General features: G+C 42.6%; 1 protein-coding gene and 1 long non-coding RNA gene across 4 annotated transcripts in view; one reads left to right on the top strand and one right to left on the bottom strand.

Annotated features, from left to right (window-relative positions):
* The first annotated feature begins 952 nt into the window (after positions 1–952).
* LOC125618831 lies at positions 953–4,340 on the top strand. The gene is made up of 2 exons (XR_007350219.1): positions 953–1,679; positions 3,507–4,340. It is a non-coding gene; the product is annotated as an uncharacterized LOC125618831 (long non-coding RNA).
* Polr1b (RNA polymerase I subunit B) overlaps positions 3,935–27,728 on the bottom strand; it is a 24,076-nt gene continuing 282 nt past the window's right edge. Inside the window, exons 1-15 of one of the 3 annotated variants that reach the window (XM_048810384.1) lie at positions 27,648–27,666; positions 26,018–26,185; positions 25,629–25,775; positions 24,916–25,048; positions 22,779–22,915; positions 21,830–22,053; positions 20,757–20,928; positions 17,439–17,610; positions 16,456–16,737; positions 14,408–14,541; positions 10,885–11,055; positions 10,182–10,338; positions 6,905–7,101; positions 6,310–6,563; positions 3,935–5,470 (exon numbers count right to left, since the gene is read on the bottom strand). In XM_048810384.1, coding sequence (XP_048666341.1) covers positions 4,588–5,470; positions 6,310–6,563; positions 6,905–7,101; positions 10,182–10,338; positions 10,885–11,055; positions 14,408–14,541; positions 16,456–16,737; positions 17,439–17,610; positions 20,757–20,928; positions 21,830–22,053; positions 22,779–22,915; positions 24,916–25,048; positions 25,629–25,703 — 2,991 coding nt within the window. In that variant the 5' untranslated portion in view covers positions 25,704–25,775; positions 26,018–26,185; positions 27,648–27,666 and the 3' untranslated portion in view covers positions 3,935–4,587. Of the gene's footprint in view, positions 5,471–6,309; positions 6,564–6,904; positions 7,102–10,181; positions 10,339–10,884; positions 11,056–14,407; positions 14,542–16,455; positions 16,738–17,438; positions 17,611–20,756; positions 20,929–21,829; positions 22,054–22,778; positions 22,916–24,915; positions 25,049–25,628; positions 25,776–26,017; positions 26,186–27,647; positions 27,667–27,728 lie in introns of those variants that run through there. The other 2 variants (XM_015499765.2, XM_048810383.1) reach the window with 2 other exon arrangements.

Genomic DNA, 27,728 nt, shown 5'->3' with positions numbered 1-27,728 from the left:
CATTTCTTCTGCAGTGGGCAAAATCAGCCCTAAAGACCGCTCTGGTCTCAGCTAAGGAAGCTTAAAAACATTGAAGCCTTTTTATTTATTTATTTGGTACTGGGGGTTGAAAACAAGGGGTGTTTAACCACTGAGCCACATCCCCAGCTCTTTTTTGAGACAGAGTCTAAATTACTTAAGTTGCTGAGGCTGGCCTTGAGCTCGTGACCCTCCTGCCTCAGCCTCCTGAGTCACTGGCATTACAGGCATACATCAGCACATTGAAGCCATTTATGTGAAGGAAGATATTAGATGGAAATCTAGTATAAAGAACTCCAGGGGGCTGGGGATGTGGCTCAAGCAGTAGCGCGCTTGCCTGGCAAGCACCACATACCCCACATACAAAGATGTTGTGTCCACCGAAAACTAAAAATAAATATTAAAAAATTATCTCTCTCTTTAAAAAAAAAATCTCCAGGTATGACCAAAAGGGCGCCAGATGTGCTTATAAATCTCTTTGGAATTGCTTATGGCAAGAGGAGTACTACATTGTGGTGTTCATGTTTTTGTGAAAGGTATGACAAATGAGGCACAAAGGCCAAGTGATGGGCAAGGGCGTGCTGTTGAAAATCTCTCACACTAAGTGACGTATTTATGAAAGCATGATAAATCTAAAGATGAAGACTAGAAACTTTATTACTTGTTTGTGGTACTGGAGATTGAACCCAGGAGTGCTTCACCACTGAGTTACATCCCAAAATCGTTTTTTTTTTTTTTTTTGAGGGGGCGTGTTGCTATGGATTGAACTCAGGGGCACTTGACCACTGAGCCACATCCCCAGTCCTATTTTGTATTTTATTTAGAGACAAGGTCTCACTGAGTTACTTAGCACCTCACTTTTGCTGAGGCTGGCTTTGAACTTGCCATCCTCCTGCCTCAGCCTCCCAAAACGTTGGGATTACACACGGGCACCACTGTGCCTGGCCCAAACCTTTTAATTTTGAGACAGTGTCTCACTAAGTTCCCTAGGCTGACCTCAAACTTGCAATCCTCCTATGTCAACCTCCCCAGCTGCTGGGATTACAGGCAGTGCCATGGCACATGACGCTAGAAAACTTTAAAGGAAACGCAAAATGTAGAGGTAGGATTAGTAAGCCAGCAAAGGAAATATAAAATTAACCACCCCCAAATTAACTAACCCCACACAAATATCTCCCACTGGTTTTCTTTTTTTAAAACATAAGAGCAAAACTAATTCAATGGAGGAAGTAGTCTTCAAATATGGTGCTGGAGCAACCAGAATCTATAGGCGAATGCCCACTCCAGAATCTTTATGTAACCCCACATTTTATACAAGAATTAGCTCTAAATGGATCAATTTAAATGTAAAGCATAAGACTAGAAAATCTTTGAAAATAATATGAGAAAATCTTTGCACTGAGTGGAGTGTCCTTGGATAGGATACTGGAAACATTATCCACCGAAAACAACAGAGTAAACTAGGACTCATTGAAATTACAACTCTTGCTCTGCAAGACCCATGGAAAGGATGAAAAGACAAGCTGGGAGAAAACGCTAGTGCAACCAAGGCTTTAGATCCAGAATGCAATCAAGACTTGGCAGTAAGAAGTCAAATAGAAACTGAGCCACATCCAGAAGAGCTACTTGGAAGCCTGAGGCAGGAGGATCACAAATTCCAGGTAAGCAATTCTCAAAAAGGGCTGAGGATATTAGCTCAGTGGTTGAGCACCCCTGGATTCAATCCTCAGTACCACAAAAACTCATGAACAGATATTTCACTGAGGATTTATAAATGGTAGATAAACACATGAAAGGATGTTCATTTAGAGAAATGCAAATTAAAACCATGAATATCACTACTTACTTATCAAAATGGTTAAAATAAAACATAGTAACACCACTAAATGCTGGTCAAAATGCAGAAAACATGGCCCACTCACACACTGCAAGTGGAAATATAAAAGGGTATGACTACTCTGGAAAGTTTGGTGGTCTTATAAAACTCAGCAATTGCACTGTTGAAAACTTGTCCCAGGGAAATGAAAACCTACAACTATACAAAAACCTGTACTTGATTGTTTAGGGCAGCTTTCCTGTTAGTGCTCCAAATCAGATATGACTAATATATCCTTTGAGGTTGATGGTTAAACTGGTATATCCACACTGTGGAGTACTATGTAGCAATAATAAAAGGAATTAACTATGAAAACATTCGACAACTTGGGTGGATCTCAAGGGAACCCTTGTGAATAAAAAGGGCCAATCTAACTGTGTGATCTAAGTTACAATATTCTTGAAATAAAATTATAGAGATGGAGAACAGATTAAGAGACAGAGGATAGGGAGGGCTACAGAGAAATAAGCATGACAGAGATTTGTGGTAATGGAACAGTTCGGTATCTCAATTATAGTGTTTACACCAATCTACACAGATGATAAACTTAGATAGGACTATTCACACAATGCAAATGAATGCATATAAAACTGGTGAAATCTGAATACGCTCTGTGGACTGACCCAATGTTGTTTTCTTAGCTGTGAATCTACAATTTAAAAATTAAAAGCCAACAATTTTTTTCAAAAATATTTTTTTTTAGTCTGCTAAAAAATAGACTTCTACAACAGATCTCAGCTAGGGAGTGTGAGGAAGAGACTGGAACGGGGGTAAGTTTATACTTGAGATTCTACTATGGTAAGGCAAGGTATCAACCAACAGATCCAAGATGTTTTTCCTTATTCTTTTCAGGTTCCTGAAGCAGAGCCAGGATATATCTTGAAAGGTTAGGGTTTTTTTTTTTTAGTCTAGTTCTAGCTCCCTTATAACATGTCAAATATCTAAAGTCTCGCTTTAGGTATTTGACATGTTATAAGGGAGCTAGAACTAGACTAGAACTATCGTAGGGAAGCTTTTACCATCAAAATATCTTACACAAGTACATGCAAGGTTATCTACTGCCAACACTGTAAGAGTCAAAACATGGAACCACCCATCAATAGGAGACAGTACAGCCATACAAAAAAAAAAAAAAAAAAAAAAAAAAAACCCCACACTGTACAAACTGATAGGAAAGGGGCTGGATTATAGCTTAGTGGTAGAGCACTAGCCTACATGTGTGAAGCACTGCATTTGATTCTCAGCACCATATATAAATAAATAAAAAGTGAAGGTCCATCAACAACTAAAAAAAAAAAATTTAAAAAAACTGATGGGGGGCTGGGGATGTGGCTCAAGCGGTAGCGTACTTGCCTGGCATGCCGCGGCACTGGGTTTGATCCTTAGCACCACATAAAAATAAAAAAAGATATTGTGTCCACCAAAAACTAAAAAATAAATATTAAAAAAAAATTGATAGGAAGGCAGCTCAATATATAATGCAGAAAAAGCCAAGCACAAACTAAATACAGATTGGATTTCAGAGACGTATGAAAAAAAGAATATAAATTATCAATTAATTTTAATATTCTTTACATGTTATAATGACATTTTGGCTATATATTTCATTAAGGTCATAAAAAGTAATTTCTAAGATACTCCAATCACCTTACTGTTTGTTCATCAACCGAGGAGAAGACACGTGGTGCTCCACACAACATAGTATCATTCAGCCTTCGAGGAGGAAAGCCAGCCCCGTCTACAACTTGGCTGAACCTCGAAGCCAGGGGCCAAGTGAAGTCAGCCAGACACAGGAGGACAAATACTGCATGGTCAACAGTCCAAATGAGAGAAGCAGAGAGTGGAATGGTGGTTGCCAGGGGCTGGAGAAGGAACCCAGGGCGTGAAGTTTCAGTCATGCAAATGAGTAAGTTCCCGGGATGTGCCACTCACTGAAGTCCCTGTAGCTGACAATTCTATACTGTACACATGAAAACTGGTATACTTTTTGAGTTCAGTGTTCTTAATATATACAAAAAAGCAAAAATCACAGGACAGACCTTTTGGAAGTGATGCATGTTTATTTGCCTCGACTGTGGATGCAGCACAGGTCGTGCACAAATTCAAACACATCAGCTGCATATAGTTTTTTCCACGCATGTAGTTTTTAAAAAAAATTTTATATTTTAGTTGATAGACCTTTATTTTATATATTTACACGTGGTGCTGGGTCGAACCCAGTACCTCACACATGCCAGGCAAGTGCCCTACTGCTAAGCCCCAGCCCCAGCCCCCCCCCCGGCTTTTTAAATTTATTTATTTTTTGTTGATAGACAACACATGTAGTTTTTTGCACATCAATTATACTTTGATACATCAATAAAGTTGCTTTTACTTCATGTGGCTCTAAGAATTAAAAAAAAAAAAAAAATCATATAATTGGCCTGTGTTACATTTGTATCCCTTTCCCCGACAGCTTCATTACTAGTACATCATTTAAAAATCATTTTTAAATAATACATGTGGAATTTTTAAACAAATATACTAAAAGTCAACTTCAGGAATTATATCAGAGACTTGGGAACCTTAAATTCTTGTTCCTGTTTTTGGTTTAAAGTATTAACACCCTCGAGAAAACCTGGTAATACCTTCACTGAACTAAACAACATTCTGTTTTCATCTGATGACCCTCCTGTCCTAAAGAAAACAGCCTGTTACACGACGTCCAGCTTCACTTTGATGTTCATAGCTGCCAGTTCAGCTACAAAATACCGAAAGACGTAAGGCACAGAGACAGTATCAATGGTGTCACTGCGGTTACAGAGAGCACAGTTGTATTTTCTGTTGCGCAAGGCAGACCAGGAAGGGGGTGGCTTCTCCAACAGTGGAGAAAGTAAACTGCCACACTTGACACACACGTGGGCCACCGAGCGGTCAGAGCAGTTGAAGAGGCGGTCATGGAGGAGAAAAGATGTGCCGTGGGCCAAGAGAGCATCCCGCTCCATCTCCCCAAAACGGATTCCGCCCTGCACGTTTCTTCCCCCAATAGGCTGGTTGGTGACTTTGTCCCTGGCTCCAGTTGTTCTAACTTGAAATTTGTCGGACACCATGTGACGTAAGCGCTGATAATAAACCACGCCTATGAAAATGTCTGCCTCCAGTTCTACCCCACTGATGCCACTATACAATCTCTCAGTGCCATAGAAGTTGTAGCCCGCAGCCTTTAACATCTCACCGAAGTACTCCAAAGCAGAGTTCTCCTCAGAAAAAGTGAAGGGTGTCGCATCGTGGCAGAGGCCATGCAAAGCGGCAGATTTCCCAGCCATACTTTCAATTAACATGCCGATGGTCATACGGGATGGAAAGCCATGAGGGTTGAACAGAATGTCTGGCACCATCCCACTCTCAGTAAAAGGCATGTCCTCAGCTGGCCACAACCGGCTCAAAATGCCCTTCTGCCCGTGACGACTGGCGAACTTATCTCCGATTGTTGGGTTCCGAGGGACGCGCATTGTGACGCAAACACACTTGAATTTCCCATTCCCAGTGTCATTGCTGCAAACTTTGATGTTATCCACGATGCAATTTTCTTTACTCCTAGGAAATGTCAATCACAGAAGTCAAGCTTTTGGAGAAGTTGTACTGGCATACTTAGTGTTTCATAAAGAGCATTTGTAAAATGAGTTGGTATCCCTAAAAGTGCTTTAGGGCTATTATTATGTTCATCTGCACCAATACCACCAATAAAGAGAAGGAAAAGCCATCACGAAGGCCTATTAAAATCTAATCTGTTGTAAAAGAAACTAAAATAAAATTTTTGTTTTAAAAAGAGGCTTACTGAACTCAATATTTTGGCTGTAACACATCATGTAGGAGACGACAGAATTCAGTGACAGTTTTAACATAAATCACAGATAACTCAAAATGTGGGACTGTTAACAAAGAAAGTAGAAAAGTAAGGGCAGCAAGATAAACAGGCCCTTGTCTTAGCAGGCAGTGCCAGCTCAGGCTCGACCGAGACCAGAACTGCTGTGGTGTGGATGCCTGTGTCCCTCCAAGTCCACACCGAAATCCAGCTTTTACTGCAGTGTGCTGAGAGGAGGGGCCCTGGGGGTGATGGGGACTGGAGGGTGGAGGAGCCAGCTGCTCCCGTTTGCCCTTCACCTCCTACCCTGAGGACACCCAGACATGCCATCTGCGGGGAACAAGTCCTCAGCGGACACCCGATCACCTGCCAGTGCCTTAAGGATTTTGGACTTCCCAGCCTCTGTAACTGTGAGAAATAAATTATTTTTTATTGCTCAGCCTCAGAAATCTTGTTACAGCAGCACACTCATATCTTCTCTAAAACCTCCCATTACAAGACAACTCTCATCAATAGCCAGTAATGCCACTGAGAAATTGACTCTGGAGAACAGCAGAGACCACACACTTACTTATAGAACACCACAAAGCTCTCCCCGGTGTTGAGGTTGAGGTAGCCATAATATGGGTCTCCATACTTCAGTGCTGCCCCTATGAAGGGCAGTCCATCGCCATCCAACTTCTGTAGAGTCCGGGGGTCACCAGGTTTGACCCCAAACACCAGACTATCATCTCCCTGTTTAATCCTTTCAGACAGGTCTATGAACTCCGACTTGTAGACACTTCCATGAGCAAAGCCTCGCTCCCAAGAAGCCTTATTTAGAATCTGTGAGGACAAAAAATTGTTAACTGAGTCTAACGGAGGATTTTGAAAATAAAACCAGTTAGGATCATATTAATACTTACAATAATTGAATTTAAAACTCTTCCCATATTTTACAAATCATTAATACTATTAAAACCCAGCTAGTGCTTAAATATAAAAGGTAACTACAGAGACTACTCACTCAACATTCATTAGTACTGTGTGCTCAATGTGGAAGACAGATGCACACCTGAAATCTGTGAATATATCTCAAGGCCCACTTTCAACTTAGACGAGGAACAATTTAACAGAACAAGAAAGTTTTAAAAAAGACTGGAACGACATCTCCTGGTAAAACTTACCATGGCATCTTCCATGTCATAGCCAGTGTATGAAATCACAGCAACAATGGCATTTGTCCCTATTGGGTAGTTATCCATGTCATAATAATCATACATGCATGGTCTTACAAGAGGACTCTGTGGAGTCTGAAGACGGTACAGTTTATTATCTGATCGGTCTTGGTAAGTGAGAAGGGGAAAGCCCATAGTCTGCTTACCTACAGAAGAAAAAACAATTCTTTGCATTTGTTTTTCAGCCCTCAATTGTAAAGCTGTTACATAAAACTGAAATGACTAAATATTCATCACAGATGAATGAACAAAAAATCACGGTGGTTATAATTACTACATAGTAATATTAGCTGTGAAAATGAAGTAGCTCTAAGTATCAACATGACCAGATTATGAGAACAACTGGGTGAGAAGCAGAGTGAGGTGTCTTATGGTTAGACATGAGGAGGCGTCTCCTGACTGCTCACGTGTGAGACGGTGCAAGAAGTTCGAAGGAGAAATGGCTGGCTGTGGCTGGAGGAGTGGATCATGGGGGCGTGCCTTTGGGGTGATTTTCCTAAGCAAGCAAGGGCTCTGAGTCCTGGTGGCCAAGTCCTAAGCTGTTTTCCTTCATTACACTCTTCTATCATTATGTTCTATCTCTGAAATTTTGAGCCCCAAATACACTTTTTCTTCTCTAAAATTGTTCTTATTGGGTCTTTTGGTCACAGCAATGCAAATCTGACTAAAACAGGTGTGATGATACTATTGGTATACATATGGAGCACACCCCAAACAATTCTATATGTTCATGGACCCAGGTAAGAAAAGTACAAAAAGGGGATATAAAAGGCTACACACAAACTACAGGACATTACTACTGGGGGAATGTAGGGAGAAGATGGAGAGCAGCTGTTACTGAATTATATTACTTTCTTATACACAGAAGAAAATGTCAATATGTATAAACTCTGAGTAGTAGGACATTATAGGCAAGACTCATCGTACTACTTTAAAGTATAGGGAGTCATTTCAGAACAAAATGGTTTTAAAGACTAAACTATTTATACACATAATGAATTTTTATTTTTTTCATATAGAAGATTTACAGCTTTTAGTAACACAGGGCAACTCCCTAGGGGAAAAAACAACTATATACATAGAAACCACCAGCCAAAGCACTGGAGAGGAACCAAAAACCATCAGACTGAGTTCCTAGTTTTTTCATTTTTTTCCCCTCATGGTCCAAACAGTGTAGTACTTACAACTTAGATTGAAATTCACAGCCTAACTGTATAAAGAGCCCAAGAATAAAGTTGGGGATGTAGTTGAGTGGCACAGCATCTGCCTAGCATGTACCAGGGCCCTGGGTTCAATCCCCAGCACCGCAAAAAAGCAAAGAAACAAAAAAAGGACCAAGGAATAGAGCTCAGATCATGACAGTGACTAGAAAGTGAGGAGCTTATTTCAGAAAGGCAAGAACTACAGAGGGACAGCCTTAAATTCTGCACATAAACTGAGGCCACACTTCAGTGAATTTCTGAGGTCTGCATCCAAAGGACAGGACCAGATTGCACACCAGTGACTAAAAGTGAAGGTCTCTACCAATTAGAACTAAAAGCTGATCCTACCCAGGAAGTTACAAGAGAACCCAGAATGTCCACGATGCGATTCATGACTAGTAGACAACGAAACAGCGAAATATGACCTATTCTCCACAAAGAGCAGGAGCTGTCGTGACATGGTCCAGAGGCTGGGATCAGATAGTGACTCAACAGCACCTCGAATGATCCATGCTCAGAACCTTAAAGGAAAATGTGTCCACAATGAGCAAAGCAACCTCAGAAAACTGAAACTATTAAAAAGAAACAAATGTAAGCTTTAGACCAAAAAAAACCTGAAATAAAAATTCATTAGATGACAGATGAAGTCAATGTTAATGATCTATTAAAAAAAAAAAAAATCAAATCTGACAAGAAAGAAACAAAAAAAGAGAGAGAAAAAAGAAACTCAATGGCTCATGGGACAATACAAAAGGTTTGACATAAATAATGCACAATTGAATCTTAGAAGAAAAAGGAGAGAGGCAGAAGCAAGAGCTTTAGGAACAACAGTGGAAAACTTCCCCAAGTGGGTGAGTTTACTTTTTCTTACAGATTTAAGAAGACCAGAAACTCTAACCAGGACAATCGTATCATAGTCAATCTCCTAAAAACCAGAAAAATAAAAATCCTTAAGGTCAGAGGAAAAAACACATCATATTCAGAGAAATAAAAATAAATATAAGCACTGCCTTCCAATTAGAAGAGACAGCAAGAACAGGTAGCTTAGAACTGTAACGTGCTTAAATAAAAGTAACTGTCAACTCAGAATTACATATCCAGTGGAAATTTCCTTCAGAAATAGTTTTTTTTTGGGGTGTGTGTGTGTGTGTGTGGGGGGGTGCGGTGCTGGGGACTGAACCCAGGGCCTTGTGCCTGTGAGGCAAGCACTCTACCAACTGAGCTGCATCCCCAGCCTGAAAATAATTTTCAGATGAATGAAACTAAGAACCTGTGGCCAGCAACCTGTACTACAAAACCTCTAACACATTTTTCAGGCTAAAGGAATTTACACGTGATGGCCATCCGGGTCTCCTTCAAAAACTGAATCAAAGGGGCTGGGGGTGAGGCTTAGTGGTAGGTAGAGCACTCGCCTAGCATGTATGAGGCCCTGGGTTCAATTCTGAGTACTGCATATAAATAAATGAATAAAAATAAAGGTCCGTCAACACCTAAAATAAAAAAGAATTGAATCAAAGATCTTGGACAAATCCAAATCAATGGATAGTATACAAAACAAATCACCTTTTTCTTTGAAAATATCAGTGTCAAGAAAGACAAAGAATGGCTAAGAGCTATTCTAAACTAAAGGAGACTGAATAGACATGACAACTCAACACAGAATGTGATCTTGGGCTGAGTGCCTGCTGCACAGAAAAATCTGTCGTACACAGATGCCCAGTTGAAATCTGAGTAAGAACAGCACCACTGTTAACTCCCTGGGTCTGCTAACTAGCCTGGGCTGCGTGGTGAAGGGCCTAGCTTGGAAGGCGTGCTGCGATGTTCAGGGGTAAACAATGTCTGCAACATATTCGTGGGGAAAAACAGGGCAATGGGAACTGTCAACAGAAAAGATGATGGTTTTGGGGAGCTCCTGTCCTATTCTTGCAAATTTTCTCCAAGTCTAAAAAGTACTTCAAAATAAAAAGAGCTATGCACATTCTTCTTGCCCAACTGTACCTACCACCGCCCTCCATCCACCTTACCCATCTGGCACTGGTACATGTTCCGTGGACTCTGGTTGTGGTCAGAGAAGGGGATGAAGTTGGCGATGACACTGAGCAGGCTGTGAGGGAAGAGTTCCTGGTGTGTGGTGACTCCAGCAAAAACCTCATCCTCAAAGATAGCGATGTTCATGAAGAGCTGCAGGAGAGGAAGGCTGAGGACAAGGCACAGAACAGCCAGACTCTCACTACCTCCCCACCTCCAGCACTCAGAGGCCCCAAGGGAAGGTGTGAGGCAAGTGGTATTTCTAAGTGGAAATTTCCTGTGCATGCTGAAGGGACCCTCTGGGGTGCACAGGAAACTTCCACTTAGAAATTCCACTTGCCTCACACCTTCACCACAAACCTACCAGGGTCCAGCTGTGAAGGGGACCAGGACGAAAGACAACTTTTGTTAAGTAACACAAATCCCACAGTTTTGCAATTGCGAAGATGTGGGCAAAGGTGCTATGGGAGTGGGGCAGGATGGGAGCACTGAGCCTCCCTCGGGTTCTGAGGAGTGAGGCAAGACAGCAAGATACGGAAGTGGTTCAGTAATGTCACCTAGGGGTGGCCAGAAAATAAGTGCTTTCTTTCAAATGCCTAATTTTTGCTGAAAATTGTTTCAGCAATTAAAAGCAACAGTGAAGTCTCTGGAGGTTCCGCTACACAAGCAGAGACCCGCCTTCACATAGGCTGCGCGTACCTGTTCCATCGTGCCAATCAATTCTTCTTGGCCCAGTTCCAAGTTCTGCACAGGCCGCACCAGTCGGCAAGGAGTGGTAAAAAGCAAGAGTCCTGGGTACAGACTTGGCTTTCCTGTCATGGGCACAAGGACCACCTCCATCCAGGGGGGGATTCTTTTTTCTCTTAACACCTGTTTTCAACAAGAGAATGCAATTAAGAGCATGTGTTATGTTTTACGCCCCTCCCCCAAATTCCCTTCTATAGGGAAAAGTACTACCTAAAAAACATTAGGTCACACCACTAATCAACCCAGGGCCCACTAAACCTGAAGTCACAGTTATCCCTGCCAGTCCATTCCCATACAGAACACCATCCACCTCTTATTCAGAAATGGCAAAAGCCTGGGGAAAAAACAAAAAGTTTATTCTCTGACATCTGAAATACAGATGATTGGTTTTACTTTTAAATATATTAATTACATGAAAAGACCCTTCCACCTGGGAATTAAAAAAAAAAATCCAATAAACTATTAAACAACTCCTGCACAAAGGGATAAATACAACTAGAAATTATGGAAATTTGAAAAAAAATGATAAGACCCCTGTGTCAGAACTTATGGGAACTCAAAGCTCAACACATCATCAATAAAGATGAGAGGGTGCTGGGCAGAGGCAGAAATCAGCAGAGGCTGGTTAGGCCAGAGGAACAAGTTCTGGAGCTCCACCGTACAGCCTGTGCCCACAACTAACACCACAGCTCAGCTGATGACAGGGGATTGTGCATTGCAAATCTGCCAAATATGTAAACCTTGGACATTCTTAAAAGAAAAGAAAAAAAAAAATAGAAGAAAACAAAATGGTACCAAAATAAATAAATAAATAAATCACTCAACTCATAATTCAAAAGCTAAAAGGAACAAACTAGACCAAAAGAAATTAGTGACATGTTTTTTTAGAAATCAGCAGTCTAGGAAATTCCCACTTCCAAGAGGAAATGGGAAAAAGGCAAACTACTAAAACAGATCTTAATGGAAACAGCAAGCTTAAGAAGACTAATCCCTTAATAAAAATAAATAATTTCTAATGTTTTACCAAAGCAAGGAAGATTGAAACCAGGGCCTTAGCACATGGAAGGCAAGCATGCTACCCACTGAACTACAAAACAAAATACTTACGAATGCTGATTTCAAAACATCATAGAAAATAAACAAACCACATCTTCTACTGGTCCTACCATCTCTCTGCCTCTCATTGTGGACCTCTGGCCTCAGCTGTCCCTGATGGACCCCTCCTGTTCCTGAGCCACTGGGGCTCTTGTACTGCTCTGGTCCTACACCTTGCAAATACCCCTCCTCCAGAGGGGCTGCCTCTCACAAAGCCAGCATATCCTGCTCCCAGACGCAAACGCAGACTCACTCATTGCATTTCTCCTCCTACGAACACAAGAACAACAGCAAGTCTCCGACTTGGGAAAACCCATAAACTACTATTTTCTCACTCAATACTGGGGAGGGGGAACCTAGAGCTTCTTTGCATGTGCTAGACAATTGTTCTAGTACAGAGCTACATCCCCAGATACCCACTTTTTTTGAGATAGGGTCTTGCTAAATTCTGAGCCTCAAATTTGCAATCCTTCTGCCTTAGCCTCACAAGTAGCAGGGATTACAAGTGTATGCCACTGCACTTGGCTTGGAAGTACTATTATGGGTACTCCTTAAATATTAAGAAAACAGTCACCAGCACCAAATGGGATCTTTCCTTAAAATTGACTCATCATTAATTACTATTATCAGAGAATGAATTAACTACCAGATTAATCCATCTAGAGGAAAACTTGAATTTTCCCCCAAAAGGTGTCAAAAATCACTAAAGGTGATTCAGTAATTCCATTTCTAGGCATATAATCCCCCAAAATTGAAAGCAGCTGGGCATGGTGGCTCATGACTATAATCCTAGCAAGTAGGGAGGCCAAAGCAGGAGGATCACAAGTTCAAAGCCAGCCTCAACAACTTAGCACATGGAAGGCAAGCAATTTAGTGAGACCCTGTGTCAAAATAAATAATAACGGGCTAGGGCTGTGGCTCCATGGCCAGTGGTTAAGCTGCCCTGGGTTGGGTTCAATTAGTAGTTCAAGGAAAAAAAAAAAAAACAGAAAGCAGAGACTTGCATAGGTATTTATTTAGCGAGGTTCACAGCAATGAGGGACTTGCAGTAAACAAAATGTAGCACAGCCACACAATGGACTGTCACTCAGTCTTGGAAGGAAGGAAACTGACACGTGCTGTGAAATGTCAGACTTGATGAACCTTGAGGACACTACACCACATGAAACAAACTAGTACCAAAAGGTCACCGTATGCCACTTACCATAGCCAAACCCACAGAGGCAAAGCAGAAGAACAGGGGCAGAGCGGGGATAAAGAAGCAGTGCTCAAGGGGCTCAGAGCTGCAGCCCAGGATCACAACTGAGGTTCAGAGACAGCTGGTGGCACAGCTGCACAACAGTGTGAATGTGCCTGAGGCCACTGGACTGCACATTTGAAGTGGTTAAAGTGAACATTTTTGTGTATTTACCAGAAAAAAAAAAAACAGCCCAGAGGGGTTCCCACTGACCAAATAAAATGATAATGGGGCGGGGGGAGAGGGCTGGGTTGTGGCTCAGAGGTAGAGCGCTGGCCTAGCACATGTGGGGTACTGAGTCCAATCCTCAGCACCACATAAAAATAAATAAATAAAATAAAGGTATTGTGTCCAACTAAAACTAAAAAATAAACGATAGTGGCTGGGGGGTGGGTCAGTGATAGAGGACTTACTTAGCATACACACACCCCAAGTTCACTCCCCAGCACCGGGGGGAAAAAAACCCCTAGCAACAGAATGCCCATGAAATAAAACAGGCATTTATGAATCTATGTTGATGTAAATAAACACAGAATAGCAACGTATAAACAGAACAAGCGACAGAGTTAGGAAAGAGCACTCAGCAAACCAGCAAACCCTGAACTCTGCAGAGAACCTCCAGCGCCACAGTGCAAAGCAGCCAAGAACATCGACCACTTGGTGACAACTGGATGGGGAAAAAGGGCCTTCATGTACGCTTCAACTGCCTCTCCACAAACCACTTGGTAGTCATTATATAGTTACTATTATACAACCTAATAAGAATTAAAATTAACCTTTCCACAGAACAAACCAACATAATGTGCTTCCTGAAATGATATCCCAGGTATAACCCCAGGAAAGTAACATATAATCCCAATTGCAGGGATCCTGTACACAGTAAACAGTGGTACTCTTTATTAAAGTTAAAATTTGTTAACACAAGCAGACTGAGGCCTCAATGAAACCAGCAAAAACTGCATGTGAGTTAGGTATCTGTCACCGACCTGAACCTGTAAGGTCGATACAAGGCAAGATTCCAGGCACTTTTAGAATTAGCTTTCACCCCTGACAGTGGATGGTTCCATACTGCCCTGGGGCTACCTCATCAACCAGAAAAAACCCACGAACCTAAAGTCAAGGGGCATAAGAATTCAAAATCACCTTAAATCGTCGGAGAGAATCTGCGATGCCAGGAGCAAGATCCTTATCCACCCAGCCCACCATGAAGCCATCCAGCAGGACAGGGTAGCACTCACTGTAGGGTCGATGTGGTGCTCCATCAACGGGAGTGACCCCTGGTGAAGACAGCACACAGAATGATGAATGTATTACAGCATAAATCACGTCAGGAAATATGTGGGCGACACTAGGAACTGTGCCTGTGAGTAGACTAGCCAGGGAGAGTGTCCAGAAGGTTGTCCACTGTGTAACTTCTTACATGCTGATTTCTGAGCCATGGAAGTATATTAACTTTTCCCAAAATAGCCTAATTATAGTAGATCCTCATTATCTGCAGACTGGTATCTGTATATTTGCCTACTTGCCACATTTTATTTCTAACTACAAAATTAATACCAGGGGCAATTTCAATTGTCATGCAACAAAAAATTTGAGTCACCTCATACACACCTTCTGCTTTATTGTCCCAGCTCACACTATCAAATGTCCTGTTCAAAGCTACACTTTTTGCATTCCTGTGCTTTTTGCTGGTGATTTCATTGCTTTAAATGGCCCTCATGTGCAGTGCCGAAATGCTGTCCAGTGTCCCTAAGCGCAAGGCAGCTATAATACACCTTATAGAGAAAACACGTGTTAGATACACACGTTACAGTGCGGCTGGCTATGAGCCCAGGGCTAGATTCAGGGGATGGAAGGCAGACATTCAGAACAGGGATCCACCATTTGTAATTCAGTGTTGGCAAGTAATTTACAGGCACAAGTACTGCAAATAATGAGAATCGACTGTAATTAAGTAAAACCAAGACCCTCTTCGACTACTTCTGAAGGCACTGTTTTCCTGACTGTCATAGTTGCCCATGCTGCTTCATCTGTCATATCAATACTTCCTACAGAAAGTAGTTTGCCTCTTTTATCCAGTCTTCTTCCCCAGGGTTAGAGCACATTACCCTCCCACCCTTCCTCTGCTGTGGAGACATCTTCTGCCTCTCCACATTTTTCTTCTTCCTTTCTACCTTCTCCTGGACTTTGACACTTTATAAATCACTGGTGGTATACACAATTATTCTTTTCCTCACAGAGGGCAAAAGTGCAAATTACACTGATTCTGTTTTGTTTTTTTTTAAAGATATATATATATATTAGTTGTAGACGAACACACAGTATCTTTATTTATTTTTATGTGGTGCTGAGGATCGAACCCAGTGCCTCACTCATGCAAGGCAAGCGCTTTACCACTGAGCCATAGCCCCACTGAGCCCCAGCCCCAGCCCCTGATTCTACCTTTTGCATCTTGACTACTTCTTGAAAACTTCCCCTGGGGCTCTCTCTTACAAGTCACTCTAATTGGGAGATATACTTTTATGCAGCAATGTCTTGACCCTTTTGGGTTGCCTAAGAACATCCATCACCTGAACTGTATGAACATTAGTTTTATTGTATAAACATTAGTCCCCTGGAGACGCACCACCAACCACCAGAGACAAAACACTTTTGGTTTCTCAATCACAGCCAGAGAAACCCAGAACAGGAGAATGTATTAACATCCAAAGAAAAGGCTGCTATCTGTACCTGTGAAGGTCAACTTCAAGTTCAGTATCAAACCTGGAAGAGGAGGAGCATGTTCCAGGCAAAACAGAGACAGCAACTGCTGGGCTACCAGGAATGGAGGTTACTTATCTGATGATAGCAGGGAACAGAGGACAGCCTCCTTTTTAACTGTCTTCCTACGATCAGCACTGTTTGCTACCTAGAGATGCAACGGTCCACCAACAAATACAGAGAAAGAGCCCCCAAGTTACATAATACCTTCTCTGCTTTCAATATCCACATCGATCTATTTCAAATTTTTAACTTCTTTTTTAAGTTTAAAAAAAAATCTACAACTTTTAATTTTCCTTGTTTTCATTTTCAAAGAATGCATTCGATCCTCTGTAAAGAAACCAAGAATATAGACCCACTCCTGCATGGAGCAGTGAAAAAGAATTTTGCCTTAATGGTTTGCATGTGTTAACAACCACAAACCCTCATACCTAAGCTGCAGAGCAGAGTTGGAAGAGATGTTGTATACACAAGCTGCGTGACGACCTCACACGTGGCAGTTAGGTGGTTCATCAGACCACACGGCGCCCCATCTGGGGTGTGCACGGGGCAAAGGAAGCCCCAGGACTCTGGCAGCAGCCTACGTACAGTGGTGGTCCTCATCTTGGCAAAAGCAGCCCCTCTGTGCACACAGCGGAAATGGGAGAGATAGCGTATGAAGTTCAGCTTGTCAGCCACAACACAAAGTCCAGAATCTTGCAGGAAGCCAAGACCTTAATAAAACAGAAGTCACTCAAAAACAGGCCTGACTTTTCCAAAAAAGGGTCCACTTCTGAGGCTTTGATGTCAAAACCTCAGCAAATTCTACAGAGCAAATGGGTCATTTTAACATTCACTCTATTCATCCTGATAAGTAGAAACAGAAAATAATTTTGAAAGTCCTTAGGATTCAGAAATTGTATTGCCGCAGCTGGCTGCCTATCCCCTCCACCATGCCCTCCTCTGTGGAGAACACTGAATGATAATGGAACCACCAGTAAGTACATTCATCTAAGCACACTGGGAATACATGAGCACTGCCAGCATGCCAATGAGAACCTGCAGCAATAGCACCTGTTTATAAAAAGCAGATTGCTGGGTCCCTATTACAGCTTCTTCCGCTTCCCAGGTCATTCCATGCCCTTGGTCCAGGGATGGGCCCACAGCAGTCCTTCCAGGCCTCCCACTAGGTCGTCCTCCTGAGACACCTAAGGCAAGGAGGTACCCACTAGGATGTAAGCCACACAGACACCCATCTAAAGCCCTTCAGGCCGACACTTGTCAAAATTTATCATAAAACAAAATCTGTCTTGAGTGAAAGTGAGAAGTTTACTTAAAAAAAAAAAAAAAAAAACTTCCTCAGTTACATATAAACCTACACTATGCAAATATTTGAAAAACATAACTAAAGTAAAGCCTAACTATTTAATTTCACCTGTTTTTGAACGCAGATTCCCAGTAGCAAGAAGATATTCAAATGGTCTTGTAAGGTCTGTTCCCATACTGAAAATCTTCATCAAATTTTCAGAGTTTATGGACACATCAGTCTTCTGAGCCTTCTTATCTAAAGCTATTTTAATAGACACTAACCAAGCTTCCATTTTTTCCTGAAAGAAGAAGAAAATTCAAATTTCAAACAGTAAATGATTTAATTATCACAAATTCCATATTCACTCACATATCATCTGTACAATCAGTAACAGTCCATTAATTTATACACATTACATGAAAATGTAAACCATAAACCTTAAAAACAGCTTTTCAACATCCTGCTGGAGGCCAGGCATTTCTTAAGAGAGAAGACACAACTCATCTAGACCAGGGTTTCTTCCTCAGCACTACCAACCCTGGGGCTGGAGACCGAGGTGGAGGTTGTCCTGAGCACCGCAGGGTGCTCAGCAGCACCCCTGGCCTGCCGGAGTATCCCTCAGTCATTGCAACCAAGCACACATCTAGTCCATGGACACGGGTAGTGAAGCAAAGCATTGCATGGGGGGGGGGGAGGTCAAGGGGGGGCAGAACACTGTTCTAAACCATCCACATTGATGTCTGACCATAGATAAGCTTTACATCTAAATGCTCTTATCAAGCAGTCAGAACACTCAACCACAAGCTTTGAGACCAAAACAACAATCACTGTGTTCCCAAGAAGAAATACAGCCAAGAGCACAAGGTCCCCAAATTAGATCCAACATCCAAGACAGTGACAGGCCAGGAGGGAAGGCTGACACTGTCTTCTGTAAATCTGAAATACAATCAAAGAGCAGCCAAAGACAAAAAGCCAGAAGAGGAAAGAAAGCCACTGAGATGCTAGTCAGAGGCTGGGCAAAAGCTCTTGGGCCTGAAGAATAAAGAGCTATGCTCTCTCCTCCCTCAGAGGACTGACTGCTCATTATCTTTCCTTTCTAAGATCTGACACATGACTATGCCGATGGGATGTCTTCCTGCACACCCTGTGCAGTGGTTGAATCTGGGAACAAGCACTTGCGGGCACACACCAGCAGCTGGCACTGTGCATGTTTGTTCAAGCCTCACACAAGCCCCCTCCAGGGAGTGGAGTGTGACAGGAGCACTGAAAACCCTTGGCCAAATTTACTTCAGAACCCAGAATTCTGCAGATATCTCCAGAAAGCTGACAGGTGTGTGAGGCATGCAAAGCCCAACACTGGGGCCCCGACTTGCCATCAAACACATCTCTATGGTACACACACAGTCACTCGGAGGACAGGAGACACTACACAGCCTCCCGCAAGTCAGGTCAGGTATGGCTGCCAACTGACTTTTTCTGGTACTTTCTGGAGCTGGAACTACAGATAGGGTCAGGGACTCACATGGGCAGCCTGCACACTTCAGCATGAGCAGCAGAAGTGAGCAACCCCCTAGGCGGCCTTCCTGTGGTGCTCCCCAGCCTCTCTGAAAGGTGTAACGTGGTGATGATGAGACCATGCCGGAGGCAGGGAAAGAGAAACCACAGGGGACGGTGAGCAGAGTCTACCTGACCTGCTCCAAGGGGCAGAAAGGGAGCAGTCAGTGCTTCCACTCCCGTCACTCAGCCCTCAGAACCAATCCCACTGACCCACAGAGCGCCCGGATCTCTGTGGCAACACTCAGTGCAATGGCTAGAGAGGTCAATTCCTCAAGTCACTGACAGGTATCTTCTTCGTTTTTTTTGTTTTTTTAAGTATTGGAGATTTAACTCAGGAGCACTTGACCACTGAGCCCCATCCCCAGCCCTATTTTATATTTTATTTAGAGATAGGGTCTCTGCTTAGTACCTCGGTGTTGCTAAGGCTGGCTTTGAACTTGTGATCCTTCTGTCTCAGCCTACTGAGCCACTGGGATTACAGGTGTGCGCCATGGTGTGCATCATTGTGCACGCCTGGCATTGTCAGGTATCTTCTAAAGACAGTTTTCACATCTCATATTCAAGGTTTGGAAGCTTAAACAGAGCTAGTGAAAGGTAAGGAAATCAGATACTCCCCTGTTGCTGACAAAGGTCACCCTACTAATATCTTGCTTCTGAAGACACACAGTCAGCTCGGGGATAAGACGAACCCCGAACTTCACTGCAAGGATGTAGCGGGAAATGCACCTTAGCCTTTACCTGATAGGCCACACAACAGCAAACTTCTGATTTAGATTTTTCAAGGAAATTCCAGGGTGCTAAAATTTTTCAATCCAATTTTATGAACAGAAAAGACAAAAACAAAAACAATTACCTTCCAGTAAGAATTATCATCTAGATGAGGAGGAATCAGGATATTTCTTTTTTTTTCAACTTTAGCCCTCTCCATCTTCCAATACACAACATTACCTTCTAGACTAAATCTTTTTAGGGATAATATGCAAAACATAAAATGCTATGGAACTGACTTTCCTATGGAATCACTTCTATACCAGCCAAGTCTTACTGTATACAGCGACATCAAGTCTGGCATGTTCATGTTCTGGGCCACCACTGTGAACACACAACTAGCAAGTGCTGGCCCTACTCCAAAGACAAAAAGACACAGGGCTTGGTTCCTGCCAGTCTCTGGTCAAAACACTTCTGCAACTGGTCAGTACACAACACCTTATTTTACATGTGTGTCTGTTGCAAGAAATCTTATTTAATACATACAGTTGCTTCTCCAACGTTAATGTGGGTTCAGAGGCAGAGCATAGCCTTCTTACTTTCAGGAGAACCAGACAGGACTTCACCACTATAGGCCCTTCTAAAAGGCACAGCGTGCACACAGGCACCCATAAAAATGTGAAAACCCGCACTTGGTAGAACTCACAAAGACCCTTGTTTACACTATGATAGCTGAGAGAAGGCAGCCACAGCCTTCTTCAACCTCAGCTGGGAACATAAGGATGAGGGGCCTCCGTGCCCATATCTGTGAGCAGCTAAGGAAGAGCTGGGTACTGATCCTGGTGCTGCAAATCACTTCAGCAAGTCGTGAATTTGAATACACAGAATCTGCAAATAACGAGAATCTGCAAATTAACTATATGTATGCATACAGGCCATTTATACTATATCATCAATGTTATGATCAAGATCTGGTGTTGTTTTTACACTCTACAAAAGATAGTAAACAAATCTCTGAACTTGGTATAAGCTAGGATTTTTGATTAATCCTCACTGCTGAACACACAAAAAGGAAGACTCTGCAGATACCAAAACCAGGAACCATAAACACGCAGGAAACATACCATACCGTTCCCTGAGTGGCACAAGTGGTCCAGGGTGACAGCAGCATGGATTTACCTTCAAAAACATAAGAAACAGCTGGCCAGGTGTAAGGACTTCTTGATTCACCAAACTATCAGGATTCTCCTCCATGCACTCTCCTTTGGCTAAAGCAAAGAGCTTCCGGGTCATGAGACAAAGTACATAAAACTTTTCAGTACTGGATTTCAAGTGGATGCAGATGCACTGGCTGTAAAATAGAAAAGTAAAAGCTTCAAACAATTCAGCTGCAAATGCCACTTAATGTCCCTCTTACCAGGTCCCTCATTCATGTTCACTTTTCCTTTTGGTAGGTACTAGAGATTGAACCTAGAGGCATCTTACCACTGAGCTACATCCCCAGTCCTTCTTACTGAGACAGGCTCCTGCTAAATTGGCTGGCCTCGAACTTGTAATTCCCCTGCCTCAGCTTCCCGAGTTGCCAGGATTATAAGCATGCACCACCATGCCCAAATTCTTGTTTACTTAAAACTCCTTCCTACAAAAAATTACGTTTCATCTTTACTAGCAACCTTAACAAAAGAGCAGAATATCCTCATAAAGTCTAGAACTGTGCTGGCCAACGTGGCTATTTAAATTTAATTAAAACTAAATTAAATTAAGAATTCAGTTCCTCCTGTACTGGCCACATCTGTAAGGCTCAACATGTGGCTCCTTACCAGACAGTACTACTCCAGAGCTGGGCTCCTCTAATAGCTACCAGTAGTCACAGAAGACGAAGTTCTTGCTGTGGGGAAACCGATTGACAGGACACCCTCAACAAGTGCATCCAGGTACAAAGAAATCAAGCAAATGTCTAAAATTTGAACTGCTTTAGTGACTACAGTGTTCAATGTGCTATTTGGACGATGTTCTGAAGTCTGTAATTATTTCAAAACAAAAGAAGTACAACAAAGTGAACTGAAGTGACCATAAGAAGAAGGGTGAGGACGGCCACAGAGACAAAGCTGGCCCATAGCAGCGGGACCTGATTCCACCCCAGCTTCGCTCTGACCCCCAGGTGACTCCCAGCACAATCCGTACTCCACTCAAAGACCACTAACACCCTCCTCCCAGCCCTTCACCCCCATACACAAGCCAAGCACACATACTTGAACAAGAACTCCGCCGCCTGTTCATTGGAGTACCAGTCAGGAAGACTGAGTTTCACTCTGAAGCATTCCCCCAGGTAGTTAAGGACCTGTTTCTGTGTGGAACAACCCTCTTCCATTACTATCCTCAACATCTGAGACACAGAGTTCCTAAAGAAAGAGTCATCCTCTTTTCCTTTGATGAGCTCTTGAAAAATCTGATAATCAGAAAAGCTGACAAGTGCCTAGAATGGAAAAGAAAGTTTCTTTTTAATCCTTTGCCAATAATAACACAAATATTTTATTGTTTAGTTACAATTCACTCCTCTAATGACTTTAATACAAAAATCAGCACTCCAATATTGCTGAAATGAAGTAAATTCTGCAAAATAATGCATTTTTTATATGATAGCTGGACACCAAGATGCTCCCAGTGATCCTCACCTCCTGATAATCACAAATTTGTACAGTTTCCTCCCATACTAAGTGACCCAAACACTATGGCAAGAAAGATGCTGTAGACTCCCCAGGCTGAGTCACGAAGGGCACTGGCTTCTGCCTTGTCTTCTTGGTTAACTATCTGGGGGAAGATGGGTGAGAGGAACTGAGACCTCCTGCCAACAGCCAGTACCAACTCACTAGCCAGTGAGCGCACCACCACGAAAGTGGATCCTCTAGCCCTGGTGAAGCCTTCAAAGTGACTGCCACCCCTGCTGACATCTCACTGCAAGTTCTTGACACCCCCAAGCCAGAAGTGCCCAGTCAACTCACTCCTAAACTCCCAACTCACAGAAATTGTGGGAGATATGTTTACTGACATTTAAGCTATGGAATTTGGAGGCGATTTGTTATGGAGGCAGTAGATAACTGGCACAGCTTGCACCTGACAAAGAGAACCTACCCGATCTGCACAGGATACTACTTCAGATGAGTCTCCTCATAATAAAAAGAAAACTTTCACAAATCATACCTTAAGTGCAAATCCCAAAGGAAGAAAGAACAGCTCTTTCCGGTAAATGAAGTTCAACATAACTGTGCCATTTTCCAGGTAGTGAAGGTTCATATTGACTGCAGAATGTTCTCCCTTCACACAGTGCATTGAAACTCCTATTGAAATAAACAGAAAATACCAGAAACTTGTAAGACCATAATTTCTTCAAAGATTTTTCTCTGAATTATTTTATTCTTTTAGGTATAATTCAAGCCAAATCACTAAGTGTATCCAAGAATGACAACCAAAAACGTCTTCAAGACTTTACCAAATGTCCTCTGGAGTACAAAATCTTCCAGGATGTGAAACTGTGATGTAAAATAACCAAAGCAAAGAATTTAACCAAACTTCCAAGTTTCTTTCCAGGCCAGAGCCTACATCCTACTGAGCATGTTTTAGTTCCTGCACTTTGCAGAACAGGGCTGTCAGTGCAGCGAACCCCACCGCCCTACAGAGTCTGACAGAGATGACGGCCTGACCCAACAACTCAACACAGAAAAGCAGAGCTTGTCAGCTTAACACAAGGGTTGCTAAGACAAACCACATCAACTGAACAAAAGAATAAACAGCTAGACATTCTGACACACGGAGATACTGTTTTTTTTCTAGCTGCCATATGTATGATGACAATTAAAAGACTGACTTTTATCTCATTTATAAGGATAAATCATGTTAACTGTTAGAACTGCCAAAGAATGCCATACGCTGTCCTGTGAAGCCAGGCACAGTCACAAAGAGTGCTCAAACAGGTCAGGAGGCTTTCAGAGACCAAGAGGGGAATGCCAAGGCAGCTGGAATCAAAGACCTCCAAGGCACTTGCCCCCGACCCCACCCCATGACCAAGCGAGGCCAGTCTTTATCTTTACATCCAGTAACAAACACATAAACAGTCTTTCAGCTTTAAAACACAGAAAGTAGTTTTCCCGATATAAAATGTTTTATCAGATGTTATTTTAATTCTTAAAATACATAATTGATTAAAAACTGTACATATTAAAATGATTGATAGACAGATGACCCCACTGATAGGCTGTGACTTTTTTCTATTTTACCATGGTACAAAAGCCATACTCCATTCATACTTCCCTTTTTTATTTTTTTGGGTACCAGGAAATGAACTCAGAAATGCTTAACCACTAAGCCACATCCCCTTTATAGTTTTAATTTTGAGATAGGGTCTCACTAAGTTGTTGAGACTGGCTTTGAACTTGCAGTCCTCCTTCCTGAGCCTCCCAAGCCACTGGGATTACAGATGTGCACCACCATGCCCAGCCATTTCTGATTTCTGATCTTTGCCCAGGCTCCAATGCTGTATGGTACTCTCTTGTGATGTTGGAAAGCAGCAGATAGGCTACAATGTACTCTGTTGCGGGTGTTTGGGGCACTGTGTTTTGTATTTTCACATCCCACCATATCCACAAAAAAGCTCAAGTGTGTGTACATGAGACAACCAACACTGTATAAAATAAACTCTGTGTCGAGATGATCTTGCCTACCTGCAGGCTAACATCAGTGTTCTGAACATGTTTAAGGTGGGCTAGGCAACGCTCAGCTATGATATTGGGTAGCTTAGGTGCATAAAGTGTTTCCAGTGCCAGGGACTGAACTCAGGGCCTTATACATGTTAGGAAAGCGCTCCACCACTGAGCTGTATCATCAGTCCCTAAGTTTCAACCTAGGATGGGTTTATCAAAACAGCACCCCATCCTAAGCAGAGGAATACCTGTATACTAATGACTAACATAAACCGATTAAAACATCATTCATCACCCAGGTCTCCATCTGTGTGTATGTGTGTACCTATGGGGCCATGACACTTTGATCTACTGCATTGTCAAATTTCAAGTAAACAATACAGTATTATTAGCCAGTCACCATGTTAAACGTTAGCACCAGAACTTATCTTATAAACATCTGTACCCTTTGATCAATCTCTCTCCATTTCCTCCTCCCCATTATGAATCTTAATATAGATATTACTAATAGAAAAACAAAAAAAATTATGTAAGAGAAAAATATTAACAACTCTACATAGATGCATATATTTTTTAAAAATGAGTTTTAAACGTTTCTTTAAAAAAAAAAAAAAAAAATCCCAATGGTCACTCAAACTTACCAAACTGAGTATAGCCAGGCCCTCTGCTTTTCCACTTTGGTCTTACCATTGCAATGGGGAAATTTCTCCGAGGCATAATTAACATTCGGATGACTTTTTCAATGCCGTTGATTATAAAATAGCCTCCCATTTCCTACCAAAGAGAATCTGTTAAACAAAGGTACACAACTAATTGTGAACACAAACCTTATTTCTAGCCAGATGCAGTGCACTATGCAGAAGAGGTGCACATAGGTGAAAGGGACAACAGATCCCTTGAAAACAGAGAGGACGTGGTCTTATTAAGTACTTTAGAAAGGCCCAGGGACACAAGGGAATTTTCATTCAGAAAATTAAGGTTGGGAGTGTAGCTCAGCAGCAGGGTGTATGCTTAGCATGTCCAAGGCTCTGGGTTCAATTTCCAGGAGGAGAAAGAAAAGGAAGAGGAAGAGGAAGAGGAAGAAGAAGAGAAAAAGAAGAGGAGGAAGGAAGAAGAAAATTAGGGGAAAACCCACCAATTCTTCCCTCAGTGTGGCTCTAACTATGGAGCCACTTTTCCGATACCGTCTTAGTTGACAGTCGTCAAGGGCCATACGCAGTATGCAGATGAGATAACATTGACCATTTTACCGTCCAGAGCTGAGACAGAAAAACTGGCTCTTGCCAACAACTCCCTGTCTTCTCACTCCCAACCCAGGCTGGCTACTGTCCCACAGCCTGGACCCTGTGATTACCTCTGCCTCCTCGTGGTGCTCAATGAGGGCTGGAGGAGAAAGGCTGTATAAGTTGCAAAGCTTGGACTTCACCATGATGGGAACATAGCCAAGAAACTGCTTGATGATTCCTTTTGAGATTCCATTCACTGCCCAGCTGATATCAGCCTAAATGAAAACAAGAGGAAAAATTAGTTATAATATCTGGATCTGGAGAAACAAATTAGTATTTTAAGAGTGGGGAAGAGGAAAACAATTAAATGATTTTATGCTTTTGATTTAGAAGATGGGATCTCTTAGATGACATCTAGATGATATCTTAGATGACATCTCTTTACATAAACCTTACTAGGAATCAAGTCCTTTTTTCAAAAATGAAGGGAGCACCACGCACTGTCATTAATACTCACTGTCAGCTTCCCACGGTAGGTACTCCTTCGGCCCCGGCATTCAGCTGGATAAACGTTGAGCTCTTTGCAGATGGTCCCTTTTGGAACTGTGGGTGGACTGATGACAGCATCCACAATAGTAAGAGAGATACGCTCATCTTTGAAAGCAAAGTCAAAGGAAGGTATATCCTGAAATACAATTCATACTATTAAACAAACTGCCTGCATTTCCAAGGCACTTTTTCTCTAAGACTTTCAACTCCCCTGTGTTCTATAAGCAGCAATGCCTAAATGCCAATAACGACACATCTAAATAGGATACTCCACTCATACCTCTTCTGAGTACATTAAGTATTTTCTGATCCTGCACTGTTTGTGTCAGATTCTGTGTAGGCTTTGGGGCACAGCAGTGAAAGAGCTCCTATTCTCTGAACCAAGTAAGTGCCTACCTTCCTTACCTTTGTTCTCTGCGCGGCAGAACAAATGGGACTGCTAATAGGGCAAGGAAAAGGAAACATCCTTCTGATCAGGACGGGACACTCTAGTGCCCTTCCTTGAGCTCACACTTGCACATTTTACTCCGTGGCAACCTCAGGCTGAAGCCAGAGCCATGCAAAAGTAACGGTGGTTACCCTTCTATAGCAGTTGCTACTCTGCAGCAGTCCCTGGGAAAAGCTTTGCTCTTCTTCTGAGGAAGAAGCACCACTCAGCTCTCCTGCACAGTAATTATGAGCAACTTCCTAGCCTAAATTTAGAATAAAACGCAAAGGTTCTCCACCCTCATGTGAGTTTGAGCAACCTTTTCTAAATTTTTACCCAATGCTGGTATTATGTTAGAAATTAATATTTTATTTAAAAATCAAGTTTATAACATATTTCATATTTAAAGTAGAGCAGTAGTTTAAAAAAACAGATGAGATTTGCTTTCTCAAACCACAGCCGAACTGTATAAATAGTCAGTTCTCATCATTCACAATAGCTATGATCTAAAAAGTCACTCCAAATACTGAATTAGAAGATTAAGGAGTATTCACCTTCAAAGAAATCCCCTGGGCTCCCATATTATTTATAAGCATCAGACCAGCCATCAAAGCTCTCTACATTCTAACCCTCTCCATGTAAATCTGACAATACCACCACAGGGCAGTGTCCCCTAAGTCTGTGGATCCTGGAGGAAAGGCACTCTCCTCTTCCCTTGAACTCATACAAACCTGACTTCTCTTGGCAGAGCAATTCCCAAACCACTGAGTACTTTCGGGTCCCCACTTGTCCAGTGGCCCAAACGCTCAAACGCAAGAGCTACTGCCTCTTCCTTACCTTCAGGGCCTGGTGCCTGGAGATCCTCTCCCCGCCATCCTCACCTGTGCTCCGCAACCCCTGCGGTCTAGACCAGTCATTAAGACTCCTTTGTATTTCCTCATACCCGTCTAATCGGACCTCCAAGACACGAAAACTGAAGGAGCTCCACCTACGGATCAGCTCAAGCCTTTTGAGGCGCTTTTGCAGAAGCCAGGATTAGGAAGGCGCGTGCGACGTGAATGATGGAAAGCACCCCCAGGTGGGCACCTCTCCGCTCCCCCAGCTCCCAGGAACCGTCCTACAAGTAACCACGGCTCGCCCCCACGGCTCAGCCCAGACACCCCGAACCCACCTTCCCCAGTGAGTGGAACCGCGGCAGGAGGAAGCCGGCGCCGCGTCCGCCGCACGGCGAGGCGCACGTGTCTAGCGGCTG

Source organism: Marmota marmota, unplaced genomic scaffold, assembly GCF_001458135.2.
Source record: "Marmota marmota marmota unplaced genomic scaffold, marMar, whole genome shotgun sequence".
Taxonomy (NCBI): Eukaryota; Metazoa; Chordata; class Mammalia; order Rodentia; family Sciuridae; genus Marmota; species Marmota marmota.
This window is presented reverse-complemented; position numbering and strand designations above follow the sequence as displayed.